The sequence below is a fragment of the Caloenas nicobarica genome, chromosome 3 (genome assembly GCF_036013445.1).
Source record: "Caloenas nicobarica isolate bCalNic1 chromosome 3, bCalNic1.hap1, whole genome shotgun sequence".
Lineage (NCBI taxonomy): Eukaryota > Metazoa > Chordata > Aves > Columbiformes > Columbidae > Caloenas > Caloenas nicobarica.
The window spans coordinates 110,097,709-110,112,561 of record NC_088247.1 but is presented as its reverse complement, the minus strand read 5'-3'; the positions used below and the strand labels follow the sequence as shown (position 1 = coordinate 110,112,561).

The 14,853-nt window shown below is 51.9% G+C and overlaps 2 protein-coding genes across 2 annotated transcripts; one reads left to right on the top strand and one right to left on the bottom strand.

Annotated features, from left to right (window-relative positions):
• Positions 1–12: 12 nt before the first annotated feature.
• On the top strand, positions 13–9,707 carry RRP36 (ribosomal RNA processing 36). Its single transcript, XM_065631361.1, has 7 exons — positions 13–297; positions 4,732–4,870; positions 6,976–7,042; positions 7,893–7,997; positions 8,116–8,190; positions 8,285–8,402; positions 8,612–9,707. Exons 1-7 carry the CDS (start codon positions 72–74, stop codon positions 8,749–8,751), a joined length of 870 nt encoding a protein of 289 aa, XP_065487433.1. The 5' UTR covers positions 13–71; the 3' UTR covers positions 8,752–9,707.
• Positions 9,708–10,754: 1,047 nt separating this feature from the next.
• On the bottom strand, positions 10,755–14,112 carry LOC135987389 (transmembrane protein 121-like). Its single transcript, XM_065632262.1, has 2 exons — positions 14,029–14,112; positions 10,755–12,253 (listed from the first exon to the last, which is right to left on the bottom strand). Exon 2 carries the CDS (start codon positions 12,250–12,252, stop codon positions 11,314–11,316), a length of 939 nt encoding a protein of 312 aa, XP_065488334.1. The 5' UTR covers position 12,253; positions 14,029–14,112; the 3' UTR covers positions 10,755–11,313.
• Positions 14,113–14,853: the final 741 nt, after the last annotated feature.

Genomic DNA, 14,853 nt, shown 5'->3' with positions numbered 1-14,853 from the left:
CCGCTGCTGCGCGGGCTGGAGCCCGAGCTGGGGGCGGGGTTCCCGCGCGGTGCTGCTGGGAGCGGGCGGCGATGCGGCCGCGGCGGGAGCCGGCGGGGGCCCGGCCCCGGCGGAACTGGCGGGCCCGGGCGGCGAGACGGGGAAGAGCTGCGGCCGCGGAGCAGCCCCTCGGGAGGCTGAGGGCGGCGGAGGGCGAGAGCTGTGGCGACAGCAGCGATGGCGGCGACAGTGAGGAGGGCGGGAGCCTGCCGGGGGCTGAGGGCGCGGAGGAGCCGGCGGCGGGGTCCGGCGGGAGAGGTGAGGGCTGCCCGGCTGAAGCGGCCCTGCGGCGCGGGAGGGAAGGCGGCGGTCTCCGGCCCGGGGCTTGCCGCCTCTCCCCGCCGGTGGGCCGCACGCGGGAGGCCCGGGGGCCGGGCGAGGTTCCCGGCGTCACCCACACCGCGGCGCATCGAAGCGTCCTGGGCATCCATCGGGTGCGGAAGGAACTGGCTCGGTCACTTCCCGTGTTGTAGCTCCTTCGTGCTCCTGCTCTGCTCAGGGGAGGAGTTGGGAGTCGAGAGCAGAGTGTCGTTCTGAGCTATTTGAGGTGTCTCTAGAAGAAGAACGTACAGGAGCCCCTTCTTCCCGTGTGTGGAAGATCTCGCACATCTTCTCAAAGACAGTTGCTCTGTGCAGATTTAGACAGACGACAGCTGTCGAAGAGGTCCTCAAGGGGACAGGTACACTGGAAGGACCAGGTGGTGTGTAGCTGTGAGAACAGCAGCGGTGCTCAGGTTTGGGGTATTGAGGCAGTTGTTTCCTCTGCAACAGCGTACACCGTGTGGTTTCCTTGCCTTGATCAAGGTGAGAGCAAAAATGAGAATTGTGAGGGAATGGACATTGACGTTAAATACATGGTATGGTGCTGTGTGTCACAGGTGAGAGAAGTTCCTGGTTATCTTGTGAGAGGAGGCTCCTTGTGTTTGTCTGGGGGAGCTGCATCTCATCCAGAGGCTTTCGGGAAGGGGGTGTCAGTGGTGGGTGGGGTGCCCCCCCCATCTGTGCACATTTCATTTTCCTGTTTTAATGGTGAGCTTTAATAAAGCTCAGAGAGAAGACCACTGACAGTCCCTTTCCTTCCCACAGCCGATGTGCATGGGAACAGTAGTTTTGCTTTTTGTTTCTGTCTGGGCCCCCTATAATCTTGTTTCTGGAACAGAAGTAGTTATATTAGAGACCAGCACAAAGCTTGTCTCAGTAGGAAATGACTGGGTAGGTACAAGCCATTTCTTAGGCCATCTGTTTTTACATTTTGGACACTCTCTGATGGGTTCAGCAGGTCGTATAGTTCTCAGTAGGTTCAGCTGAGAAAGGCGTAAGGTGTCCATGTGTTGCAGGAGTCTGCACGAGGTGAGAAAACTTGGAGAGGCCGGTGCTGGTGAGCAGGACATGTCCATGTTACCAACAGATAACAGTAGCTTAGCAGGAGATTGAAAGGAAACAACCAAAAAAATAATGAAGGGGAAAAACAGCAGAAGGGAAGCTGAAATGGACTACAGAGACAGCACAGAAGGGGTAAATTATATTCTAGAGGAGGCAAAAGGAATTAAATAAAAATTGGGAAAGTGTCAAGAAAAAATGCCAAAAACAAGGAAAGAAAAGTAATCCTGTCCCTTTTAATAAGTATTTTGATGGAGAACCCATAGCACAGATTTTAAGGATCATGAACTCTCCTTGTGCAGAGGCTGCGGACAGGACCACTTGCTTTGGAGCAGTAAGCCAGCAACCTTTTCACACACACAGTTGCCAAATCTGCTGCCCAGCAGTGAATGTCTGCTGGGACTGTTCACTTCTGCCCCAAAACAGGCTTTTTTTTTTTAATGCTGATATCAGTTATGTTTTTATCAATGTGAGTGGCTAATTTAGTCTCCTACAAGTAGATAGCAGGATGTATTTCATGGACTGATAGTACTGTGTGGAAAGTACTTTCCCCATTAGGTTTTGAGTGGTCAAGTCTGGTCTGGTATCCTGCACCACTATTGAAATATTTTGTCAGTAGACCTGAGGACTGATTCCTCCTTAGAAATGCCACTTCCTGACTCACCCCCACTGTGGACTGAGAGCTCCCACATGCTTTGCTAGTGTGCTGGTTTGACTGAAAATGGGTTAATTTTCTTCATGCAGTTAGAAACCTTTCTTTTCCATAGCTAGCATGTTCATTATTTGGACTTAGTTTAAGAACAAGAGATAACACCCCAGCACAGAGCTAATGTTTTTAATTGCTCTGCTCTGAGAGCCAAGGACATTCTGAGTGCTCTGCCCACAGGTGTGAGGCAGCAAGGAAGGGGGACAGAGATGGGGCAGAGCTTGACTGACATCCAGACTGATCAATAAGAGTATTCCATCCCATTAGCGTCATGCTTCGTATTTAAGGAGAGTCGGGATCTTCCACACTCTCTCTCGTCGTCTTCATTTTCTTTGCTCTCTGTGTCAGAGCCAGGGGAGTTCTGTTCAGGACTCTCATTAGTTTGGCCTTTTGCCATCCCGCTGTTTGCAGAGGCCTTTGGGCCTTTCCGCCTCTTTCCTTTTTTCTCTCTGTGGGATCAGGACCAGGTGCTGCTTCCTGGGACTGGCTGCTTGGTGTGGATGGAGTTTGTGAGGAATTGCATTGAGTATCTTTTATTTTATATTCTATTTCTATTTTATAAACATATATTTACTAGTAGTGTATTAGTATTTTGTTATTTTATTAAACTGTGTTTATGTCAATCCAAATTTCTCCCTTCCCTTTCGATTCTCTCCCCTATTGGGGGTGAAGAGGGGAGCGAGCGAGTGGCTACTGTGGTTATATTGCTAGCTCAGGTTAAACCATGACAGAGGGGCAGGAGCTGCTTCAGGTGCTGGAGCAGAGATTCCCCTGCAGGCCATGGTACATACCATGGTGAGGCCAGCTGTCCCCCTGCAGCCGTGGAAGTCCACAGTGGAGCAGATCTCCGCCTGCAGCCAGGGAGGACCCCATGCTGGAGCAGATGGATGCCCGAAGGAGGCTGTGACCCTGTGGGCAGCCCATGCTGGAGCAGGTCTGCTGGTAGGACTTGTGACCACATGGGGGACCAATGCAGGAGCAGTCTGTTCCTGAAGGGCTTGCACCCCATGGAAGGGACCCACACTGGAGCATTTAGTGAAGAACTGCAGCCCATGGGAAGGACTTACTTTGGAGATGTTTGTTGAGAATGATCTCCCATGGGAGGGACCCCACATTGGAGCAGGGAAAGAGTGTGAGGAGTCTCCCTGAGGAGGAAGGAGCAGCAACACATGATGAACTGATCACAACGCACATTCCCTGTTCCCCTGTGCCTCTCGGGAGGTGGGAGGTAGAGAAAATCAGGAGTGAAGCTGAGCCTGGGAACAAAGGAGGAGTGGGAGGAAGGTATTTTAAGATTTGGGTTTTATTTCTCATTAACCTACTCTGGTAATAAATGAAATAAATTTTCCCCAAATCAAGTTTGTTTTGCCTGTGCTGGTAATTGGTGAGCGATCTCTCCCTGTCCTTATCTCAACCCACGAATCTTTCATTAGGTTTTTTCTCCCTTGTCCTGGCTGAGGAGGGGAGTGACAGAGTGGCTTGGTGGGCACCCAGTGTCCAGCCAGCCTCAGCCCACCTCAGGCAGGATGTGATCGTTTTTGCTGTACCATAGCTGGATTGTTTTGTGCCAAATGCATAGTAGTGCAAAGGCTTGGAAAGACCATGTGCCCAGCACTGCTCTGCAGTTTTGAGCTGTCAAATGCCACCCAGGTGGTGTTTGCTAAGACTTTCCCCTTCAGAAGGGAGCCGGTGCAAACCATCCTGTTCCTTTTTGCCCCTACTGTCATCCAGAGAATGGAATGAGCATATCTAAGTGCTGCCTTAAGAAATTGCTAGTCCTGAACACCCAAAAGTGTGAATTCAGAAAGAACTGTTGATAATATTTTTACTTTGTGGTTATAAGAGATGTTAAAGGTTACTGGCACCAGGGATATTAAAGAAACATAGCAACAGAAAACTCTAGAAGAATATCTTGTGCATTCGTCAGCACTTGGGGTAGAATTTGTTTTGCTGTTTCTTGTGTTGTGTTGGTCCTCTAGCCAGCAGTGAGTGGAAAGAAGGAATATTTTATGAAACACAAGGTGTAAATAATACTGTGGGGAGTTCACAATAGGGCTAGAATATGAAACTGCCTTTTGGTGTTGTGGGGTTTCGTTCTTCCCCCAGTGAATCAGGCTATAAGCTATTTCTGTTGGTAGTGAGACAGTGAAGGTTGAACATCCGGATTTCAGTAGTTTACAGACCGTTTCCAGATCTTTACAGACAGACTCAACAGGCCACGGGGTTTTCCTGTGCCTTCTGGCTGGCCTTGTGGTGTCAGAGGTGTGATGATGCCCATTTAAAGGCGATGCGACAAGATCAGTCTGTTAAAGTGAAAGAGTTGGGACTGAGAGGTGACCCCAAAATATACCCCAGTGCAGAGCTTGTACTACTCTTTGTATCAGGTAAAAGCTTTGAACTGGAGTTGCGTGTCTTACTGAGTGAAGAGAGAAGCAAAGGCATGTTGGGGAGAGGTGGTTTCTTTCTGCCGTGCAGTTGTATGGGGATGGCACCACTGTTTTGTTGTCGCTGTTTCAGGCTCCGAGAGATCCCTCTTGGTGGAATTTGGTGGTGGGAAGTGCCTTGAGAAGCTGTTCGGGTCAGTTGTGTGCTGCATTCTCTTTCAGATCAATCTGACATGTCTTTTGAGGAGCTACTGTGGGTGCAGAGTGATATGAAAACAAGAGTGCGCAAGCAGGTGACGAATGGGAAGAAAACTGCAAAACCTACCAAAGCTACAGTGAAGCAGCAACAAAGCAAAAAGGGGTAAAGAGGTTCTTTTGTGATCACAAAAATGTGCATGTGTGCTCTCTGCACTCCAGAAGTTATGCTGGGATCTCCTCACAGTGTTGCCATTGCCTTGGAACTGGTGTAGATCTCCTTTAATGTGCTACACAATAATGCCTTTCACTGTAGTCTTTCATTTGGGAACAATCTGTTGCTGTTTCAGAGCTCTCAATATCCTATCCTGTTCAAATCCCCAGCAGCCACCTGTTACCTGGTAGTTAAATCAGCACTCAGGTCCTTTACACCCTCTGTATTAAGGCACTTTTAACCCACAGCATGGTATGCTGCTCTTTTAAGCTGTATGATGGTGCTTTACTTGTGTCCACTGGGCCCTGAAATAGTTACCCTGCTGTTTTCTAAAGCCCTTCCTGCTTATCAGCATCTTTTGCCTGGCTCCCTCTGGCTGGAGTTGCAGTGACAGCCAGTTGTTCTGGAATTTCATTCATCCTTGTCTCATCTGTGGCTTGTCTGTGTTGATTTTCTTTTTTTTTGACTTTACCATCACAGACTGTTTCCTGTCCTTAGTGGTCTTTACATCTCCTATTTGCATCCTCTGTAGTTGCTGTTGATGTGATGACTATAAAATGTATTAAACACAACCAAAAACTATCAGATCTTTTTACAGTCCTCTGCAGGCCCCCACTGGTAACAACTGTTATATTGTTACCCTTTATTTGCAGTAGTTAGATGGTTTTCAGTCCTCAGGGTGATACTGAAGTGATTTGAACAGGTTTCTTGTGTTACACTGGCATTCCCTAACCTGTTTCTGAGTCTCTGCTGAATACATGTTTCTTCTGCTGTAAACAGTTGATTAATGTTTCTGCTTTATCTTTTACCCAAGAGTCTGGGGGATTTTGTATAGTGCAATGTCTTCACGCAGTGTCTCTCTTTCTGCCACACAGTTTGCATAATTCTGTTTTTATTTAATTCCCCTAATCCTTTAAGTCACTGTAAATCAACATGCTGTTTCTCTCATGCTTTTTGTTATGGAAGTGAGCTTCTTAACAACAACAACAACAAAAACAAACAAAAAAAACCCAAACCACAAACCCCAACTTCTGGGAAGTCCCCAGGAATTGTGCTGCTTCAGCAGTGCTGTATAAAACTGACTCAGGAGCATTGTATAGGGGTGTGGCCACATTGGCAGACATGAAAATACACTGAACATTACCCTAACTGGGATTTGGAAAACTTACTTATGCCTGTGGGGTTGTTTATGTTCCTGGCCTGGTGTTATTGTGTTGTGGATGTAGGTATCACACCCATGTTGTGGGGACTCTGAGCAGGTCATTCACAGGTCTTCTCGTGTTTCTAATAACTTGCCTGATGTACTGATAAATCACAGGACACAGCACCAAGAAATATGGGGAGAGTTATACCCCGTTCTTTCATCTTATACTGTCACCTGCATACACCTAAAGCATCAAGCTCTAAAGGCCTGTGTTGCAAGGAGAACTTGTTCACTTAATTGGTTGTCACTATGGTTCTCATGGTCTTGATTCACTGTGAATCCTCTTTTGGGATATGTACCATCAGCTCTATGTCCCTTATTCCTGGGGGCTGATCTTTTCTTGTGTTATGGTTTGCTTTCTTGCTGAACCTGGCCATAATAGACTTTGCATGGTTTTGTAACTACCAGGTCAGTGCAGAAATTCCTAATTTTGGTGTCACCTTCCAGTGTAAATATTAGTCAAGAGTGGGTGAGTTGGTGGGCCAGGAATAGAAGAGGGTTGTTGCATGATGCATGAAGACATGGAGAGGGAGAGGAATAATTAAGTGTGGCACATTTACTGATGCAGGTGGTAGGTTTTCACTTAATACAGTGGGGCTGTATCAAGTTTTGTGTAGAATTCTTTTAACCATGCACTTCTAGATCATTTGGTTGTAACAGCCTCATCTGGCTCTTGACTGAGTCACCTTTTTGCTCTCTATGGGTATCACAGTGAGGACTGAGTGTGAGAGTCCGCTGTTTCAGCACCATGTAGTAATGTTTTCCTGAGGATCTGGCTAACCTCCTGACACATTAGCCTGGGCCTACATTCTGTCCCCTGCTCCTCTTAAGTACATTTTTCTCTTTTTTTTAGGCCATTGGAGATGTCTGCCAAGAAGCCCGTACCTTTCCTGCGACAAGTTATCTCTGTTACAAAGAAGGTGAGTGTTCCCCCTCCCCAGTTCAGGAGCTGACTTCCCTTAGTGATGCTTATTAGCACAGACATAGTAATGGGGCTGCGGAAGATGACACAGGCTATTTCTGGAGGATAGGGTTTGAACTGCTGTCTGGTGAGTGCAGGTAGTGGTATCATGTCTTTGGGGAGAACAAAAGATGGGATGCAGGTGTGGCTGCTCTCTGTAGAACCTGTTGCCCTGCATAATGTGCAACTTGAAGACTAACTTGAACATCTGAGACCCAGGTATTGCTAGAAGATGTAATGGCTGCCACCAGTGACGGTCACAGTACAAGCTATGGTCATTGTTCTGTAGTAATTCTATTGAAAGTTCAAATGTCCATCTAGTTTCTAAGCTGAATATAACTTTGACTTATAATTGCTGGATCATCTTAATACATTAATTTCCACAGTTAGAGATCTCTTTTTGTCTCTCTCGTTTTGTATGACCTTACCCAGGTAGCCTGCAAAAATCCACATAGGTTTGAATTCCCAAATCTGCCACCTTGACAACACATGTTCAGCCAGCTCTTGGTCTGGGAGTTGCAGGTGTTTGGAGGCAACACTTCTGCTGCTGTTCCTCGAATTGGCTGCTCCTGGGTGGTGGACTTGCAAATGGAAATGTCTGTTGCCTGGTAGACATGATGACTTTGTGAGGGACTGCCAGCTTGATTATTGGACTCAGTCTTTGCCAACTGCAGTGTTCTCAATTGGTGGGTGCATAGTATTGCTAGTAAAAAAAAAAAAAAAAAAAAAGGCAGGGCCTGATCCATGGGAAGAGAGTAAGCAGGCTATTAAGAGGGTAATGTGGGCTGCAGCTCTTTACCTGCCTTCAGGTCCACAGAGACCCTCGATTTGATGACCTGTCTGGAGAGTATAAGCCTGAAATATTTATGAAGACCTACAGCTTCCTGGACAGCATCAAGAAGCAGGAGAAGGAGGTAATGCTGTGTGCCTATCCTTGGCCAGAAGAGCCTTGCTTGGCAAGGGCAGTTTCCACAAAGGCTGTTCACAGTGGAGGTGGCAGGCAGTCATGCAGCTTTCTGCTCTCTTCTTCAGATGGTTCAGAAGCAGCTGAAAAAATGCCGGAATGTGGAACAGAAGGAGAAACTCCAGCAACTCCTGAACCGCATGGTGAGTTCAGTGCAGAATCTCCTCTCCTGTGAGGCAATGTGTGACATGAGGTCTGCCTAGACACTTGCTGATACAGGCCATCCTTTCTTTACAGACACAGCAAGAACAAGCACAGAAAAAGCAGCAGAAATTAAGGGAGAGGGAGCTGTCTTTGAAGAGACAACAGAGGGAATTGGCCAAGCAGGGAAAGAAACCTTTCTTCCTAAAGAAATGTAAGTACTCAGTGTGAAAATGGTGCAGGATGACCTAGAGTACTGCTGACAGGACTCCAAGCACTGGATGCAAGTTGTCCATAATATTCCACAGAGCTGTGGAGGGCTTGTTCTAGCACACCCCTCCAGGGAGGGAGAGGTGAGGAGGGGCTAGTATATAGAGATGATTTGGGCTTCAGTTTAAAACCTTGCTCCTCTCCCCTCTACAGCTGAGAAGCGGAAATTGGAGCTAGCTGAGAAGTATGCAGAGCTGAAGAGGAGTGGAAAGCTGGAGAGCTTCCTGAACAAGAAAAGGAAGAGGAATGCCGTCAAAGACAAGCGCCATCTGCCCTCACAGAAGAACTTGTGACTGCCACACAGATATGCTGTTGTCTGGCACTGAGATTCTCTCTGTCATGGCCAGGCCTGAAAGGCCATTGCTCCTCCCAGTATCTGCCTTTCACTGTGCAGTGATGCTGTTAGGCAGCAGAGCAGAGGTTGAATTGAAGGAAATGGTGCTTTTTATAGCCAAAATGTCCTCTTCACTTGTGGTTTACACCACACCTAGGTGGTGACAAGTCTGTCATGCAAATGCACATGGTGTCTCAGTCCTTGCAACCTGCTCATCTCTTCCTCTAGCTTGGGGGGCATGAGCCCTACCCTGCAGTGCTGGCTTTACTCCAGGTCTTATCAGACACCAGCTCAGGTGGGAGGGCGCTGGGAATGTCCAAGGAGAGATGCCACCACCTCTCTTGGCCTCTGCTCTACTGCTTCAAGTTCTCAAGATGATTTTTTTTTTTTTTCCTCCTCCAGGAAACCTGCCTGGTTTCAGTCCATGTTATCTATTTCTCAGTGAAGTTCCTGGCTCTATCTTCCTGGTAGCCTTGTCATAGGTCTGGGGGGTAGGTGGGAAGGGGTGCTCTGAGGTTTCCCCAGAGCCATCTCTTCCTGAGGGTGAATAAATCCTCTTTCCTCAGCCTTTCTTTGCAGCACTCCAGCCTCTGACAACTTTCACATCCTCAGCAGGAGTCAGCCCAGAGGACCAACATCCATCTTCTGGGGGCCCTGTGTGGATTGCAGTATCTGGATGTCTCACAAGTGCTGAGTAAAGGAGAGATGATTGGATCCTTCTGCATTGCTCTACAGCCCCTGGTGAGGCTGCCTTTCCTTGCAGCCAGGGCATGCTGCTGACTGTGCTCAGGTGCTGCTGCCTGGGATCTCCCCAGTGGGGCTGCCTCTTCTCAGCTTCTTCAGGTGGTCTCTACAGGGCTATTAGTGCTTCTAGGAAACTGATTCTGTATGAAATAAAATACCTGTTTTCCTTTATTCTCAGTGTCGGTGCTGTTACAGTCAAAAGCATTTGAACTTAGGGGAGTTAATGCCTCTCTCCAACATTACACGTGACCACCAGCCCTCTTGTTCCTGCTCAGTTTGATTGCCCCATCTCCTGTGGCTGTGCTGACAAGGTGATGTGGATGTGACCCAGATGATCTGTGTCTGACAGGTTGGAGTGTGTACCAGGACAGTGCCTCAATTCTACAGGGCAGGGTACTCCTTGGGCACAACCTTGCTGTGTGTGGGCAGGCACCTGGTGTGTGGGGCCTGGGGAAAGGCCTTGCCATGAGCAAGCAATAGAATGATAAGCAACTCCATCACACCCATCTCAGGGTGTTGCTTAAGCACCTGCCTCCACTGCAGTTCTTGTGGGTGGTGTGAGTTCTTCTCTGGTGACAGGTTTTAGTGTAACTGGTGGAAGTTAGTAGAAATCATAGAACCATAGAATAGTTTGTGTTGGATGGGACCTTCAAAGGTCATCTAGTCCAACCCCCTGCAATGAGCAGGGACATCTTCAACAGATCAGGTTGCTCAGAGCCCTGTCCAGCCTGGCCTTGAATGTTTACCACCTATCTGGGCAACCTGTGCCAGTGTTTTAACACTCTCATCATAAAAATATTTCTTCCTTGTGTCTAGCCTGAATCTCCTCTACTTCAGTTTAAAACCATTACCCCTAGTCCTGTTACAACAGGCCCTGCTAAATGGGATGTTCCAGTTGGTTCAACAGACAGTGGTGGCTGATAAAGCTTCAACACATACCCTCCCCCAGTGACACTCTCAGAGCCCACCAGGCTTCTAAGAACCTGCCTCTCCAAACTGCTGGCCAGGAGGAATGGCTTCAGCCCCAGGTGCTCAGGATGCCCTCCTCAGGCCTGGGTGGTCCTTGAGCAAGCCCTCCCCACCCCAGATGTGCTCTGTGCCCAGATATCCACGCACACAAGTGACAGGCACTCAAGGGAGCTTGGGAGACCTGCCTGCTGACAGGGACACAGACATGAGAAAGCTGCAGGGCTCAGGTCTTTTATTGCAGAGGGAGATAAGGAAAAGGACAGTCACCCTCTCTGAGCCCCTGAGGCTGAGAGTGGTGATAGGCAGTGGGGGGCCATGCCTTGCTCCCCCAGCATGGGAAGCCTGGCTCACCCAGCGGGGAGCCAGCTGCTGCCTGGCACTAAGTCAGGGTCAACTATAGCAGTGGAGCAGGTGACCTGCAGTGTCCCTGTGCAGCCACCCTGGCCTGGGCCCTGGCTGGCTGGAGGACAGTGCTGTGTGGGGAGCACTGACAGGGGGAACACAGCACAGGGCAGGGCTGCCTGGCCCCAGCCAGACATGGCACGCAGCAGGCAAACCTGGCCTCCTCCTCTGCTCTGCTGCCCATCTCGCTTCATGGGGTGCTGATGTCCCAAACTGTTCTGGGGCCTTATGAAGGCTGCTACGGCGGCCCTTCTCCTGTGACCCTCAGGGACTGGAGCAGCTTTGCCCAGGGAGAGAGGGAGCAGGGCCATTGCCCTCTGTCTGGAGAGGGAGCTCAGTGGCCTGCCTTTTGTTTGCAGGTACAGCCAGGCATGGTGGTGCCCAGGCTGTGGCTCCTGCTGGCTTGTCATGTGTTGTCCTGGGCCAGCTCCTCAGGGCAGGCAGGCTGGTCCTGGGACTTGTGCAGCCCTGGAGAGGGCTGGGCATGGGCGCTGTGCTGCAGGGCCAGGTCTGGCCCCTGGGGCACGTGGTGCCGGTGCTGCTGGTACTGCAAAAACGTACAGACCTTCAGCCCAATAGCCAGCATGTTCTTGCCCATAAAGATGCTGGAGACCCGGGCATCCTTGAAGAAGACCATGTTGCTGCCTCGGATGAAGATGGTGGTGATGTTGACAGTGAGCATGCTCAGCATGGGGTACAGCATCATCCGGTGCGGCATGATGCCAATCCCTTGCATGCTGATCTCACAGAGGGACACGCAAGGGAGGACCAGGAGCAAGATGTAGCAGTAGAAGAACATGATGCCCTCAGCCCAGAGCGGCAGCCCCTTCTTCTGGGGCTCCCACAGGTTGGCCTGGATGTCCAGCACGTCCAGCATGTCCACAATGACCCAGAAGAGGCGGTTGCGGAGATCTTCTTTCTTCTTGAATGTTCTGATGTATTCCATGTGCTCCGTGGCTACCAACAACACGTAGAGGGCTGGGATGCAGATGGAGAGCAGCAAGGTCAGCGCTTTGCGGGCTATGAGATCCAGGCTTTTCCGGTCAGCTTTATAGTTCTGGTATACAAAGTAGACTTTGATCTCCAGAACGAAGACATACAGGAACCAGAGGATCATGGCATAGCCCCGCTTAGCTGTCTTTACCTCTGCCCCGACCCAGATGGCCACATAGCGGAGCACCAACAGGAAGCACACGTCACCCACTGCCACCATGACACAGATGCCCAGCTTCCTGGAGCCCTGGCTCTGCTCCACCAGGTAGGCATCCATGAGGATGAGGCTGGTCATGATGAGCACAGTGGAGAGGCACACATGTGGCTTGCTGACAGGTGGTGGGGGAACCATTCTGCATGGAGGAACAAGCAGTGCCATCAGGGAGTTGCTGGGATTCCCCCTACCCCCCACTTGGGTCCCCTTCTGCCCCCCCACCTCCCCAACAACTGTGGATGGCTGAAAGAGGGTGGAGGTGTGTGGTTCATAGACTCTTATCCCATCCGATGTGCCTGGTTTGTTCCAAATCCACAGACTCCTAGCCAGAGTGCTCTTGAGACTCTTGGCCGGCCATGCTGATGGCATATGCTGGCTGACACCTAGCTCCTGGCCTAGGCTGCACATGGGGATACAGTGGGGTGAGCTGGACAGCCATCAGGCACTGGGGATGCTACTGCCCTCTGCCACTGTGAAGGGCACATGCCTTATTTTCCACTGGATTTCCCAGTCAGTGGCACTGCTTATATTCCCCCCGCCCCATGGCATACAAGACCATATCTATGCTTTTAACCCAAGCAGGTCCTTAACTGCTATGATCCAGGACCATTCTCTTTTTAGTGTCCTTTATTTTCATGCACAGCATGAGATGAAGGATTATTTTTAGCCTGGCTGTCCTGTGGGGTTGGAGGGAAGGAATCAGCCCAAAATCTTCAGTTTCCTGAACTTAGCCTAGTGGAAAGTGTCCCTGCCCATGGTAGTGGGGGCTGGCACTAGATGATTTTTAAGGTCCCTTCCAAATTAAATCGTTCTATGATTCTATTAATCCTTCAGCCTCACACTCTCCAAGAGGTCTGCCTACAGCAGTTTGCCCATGCCCATGCTGCCACAGAACAATAAACCAAAAAGGCAAGGAAAAGCAGAACCAGCCCTCAGCTCCAGGACACAAGGAGCTTTGCAACAGGGCCTCAATTTCAGCTGGATGCTCATCTTTCCCAGGCTGGGGCAGAGCAAAGCACGGGCCCCAAAATCACCCTGCTTGCCTTGGATGGCACCGGGGTTGTCTGGCTCGCTCCCCCTGCCCAAGCACAGCTGCAGGCAACTGCTGCCAGAGATGGAGGGAGGATGGAGCCAAGGCCTTGTCAGGCACAGCGTGGCAGCTGCTCTGGAGGGGAGCCAGCCCCCTGGCCAAAATGGAGGATGAAGCTGGGCTGCTGACTACACAGCGCTGCACGACGGCTGCCCGCACAGAGCCCACGCAGCCACCTCACTCCCTGGGCCATGCAGGGGCCCTTGCACACCATCCTGGTCACCTGGTGGGCAGTGTGCAGGTGGCATTTGACCTTTGAGCAAGTGCTTCAGGAGCAGGATGGACGCTGCGTGGTTAATGGTCAAGCCTGCACACCTGCACTCCTGGTGCTGACATCGACCACCCAGGCTACAAGCTACCTGAACTCCTGCTTTTAGGCCGAGGGAGTTGCACAGTTGTGCATCCACAGGCCCAGCAGCATCCTGGCACGTTGGGGGATGCAGTGATGCCCAAGCCTGCCAGAGGTACATGCCTCTAAGGGGGAGATATCGGAGGCTGGTGGGCACGGGGAGCTGGTGGATGTGGCATATCTGGAATGTGCTACACAGCTGGGGCTCTCTCGTGTTCCACCCCACGGCCCGGCCAAGCCTTCACAGGAGCCAGAGACAGCCCTGGCCACAGCTCGGCCGGCTGCGGCCCCGCGGGGTGCCCAGAGATGCCCCGGACGCCCCCGGCCCTGCCTGTCCCGAGTCTCGAGGCGCCTGGAGGGGAGAGGTGGGAAGGGGAGGGAGGGCAGGCCCTGCCCGCCCGTCGTGGAGGCCCGACCCGCAGAGGGGGCCCGGCGCGGCCCGTAGCCCGTCGCCCCCCGCCCGGGCCGCGCTTACCTCGGGCGGCTATCCGGGGCGCCGAGGCAGGGTGGCGGCGGTGACGGCGGGGGTGGCCCCGGCGGTGGCCCCGGGCCCTGCGCGGCATCGCCCGGCGAGCCTCGGCGGCGGCTCTGCGGCGGCGGCGCCTGGCCCCTCCCGGCAGGCGAGCGGGCGGGGACTGCGGCGGCCTCCGCCTGACCAGAGCGTCCGGCACCACCCGGCACCGCCCGCCACCCCCTCTTGCTCTGGCCCCCTCTGCCCGCCTTCCCGCCCGGCAACTCCGGGACCGCCGCCGCCCCTTGTTCCCCCCGGCCCGGGCACCCTCCCGCTGACCTCCCGCCCTGCGACCACATCCTGCATACGGCCCCCACCGCGCCTCCAGCCCACCTCCTGCCCCACAGCCTCCTCTTGCCCACGGCCTTCTCCTGTCCCGGCCCCTCTGCCCGCAGACCCAGACTCCCGAGGGCCATGGTGGTCGCTGCAGCAGCCCAGGGGAGGCCCCAGGAGAACCGTGGGTCCTGCCCACTGGCTGCACACCGGGAGGGACCGGGACCCCTCGCTGGGAACTGGTTGGCAGAACAGGCAGGGGAACCCACACACTGCTGTGACCTGGCACCCAGCCGCGCTGCTCTGCAGGGTCCTGGGGAGCTCCAGCTCTGCAGGACACTGGTAGAGCCCGGCCGAGCGCGGCTGGCGTCTTCATGCAGATAAACCGGGCCAGTGAAAGCAAAAGATTTCTCTTACCCTAGTGGGCATGCCTGTCTGCAAATCTTCTTCTGTCAGCCTGAGCAGCTTACTGTATTTAACTCTGAGCTTGCTTCTAATTGAGTTAGGTCTTAGCTA

Excerpts from the sequence above, each read along its gene's own strand:
- RRP36 (XM_065631361.1), top strand. The coding sequence starts at position 72 with ATGCGGCCGCGGCGGGAGCCGGCGGGGGCCCGGCCCCGGCGGAACTGG. Across the intron at positions 7,043-7,892 it reads TTATCTCTGTTACAAAGAAG|GTCCACAGAGACCCTCGATT; the intron begins GTGAGTGTTCCC and ends ACCTGCCTTCAG. Across the intron at positions 7,998-8,115 it reads TCAAGAAGCAGGAGAAGGAG|ATGGTTCAGAAGCAGCTGAA; the intron begins GTAATGCTGTGT and ends TCTCTTCTTCAG.
- LOC135987389 (XM_065632262.1), bottom strand. The coding sequence starts at position 12,252 with ATGGTTCCCCCACCACCTGTCAGCAAGCCACATGTGTGCCTCTCCACT.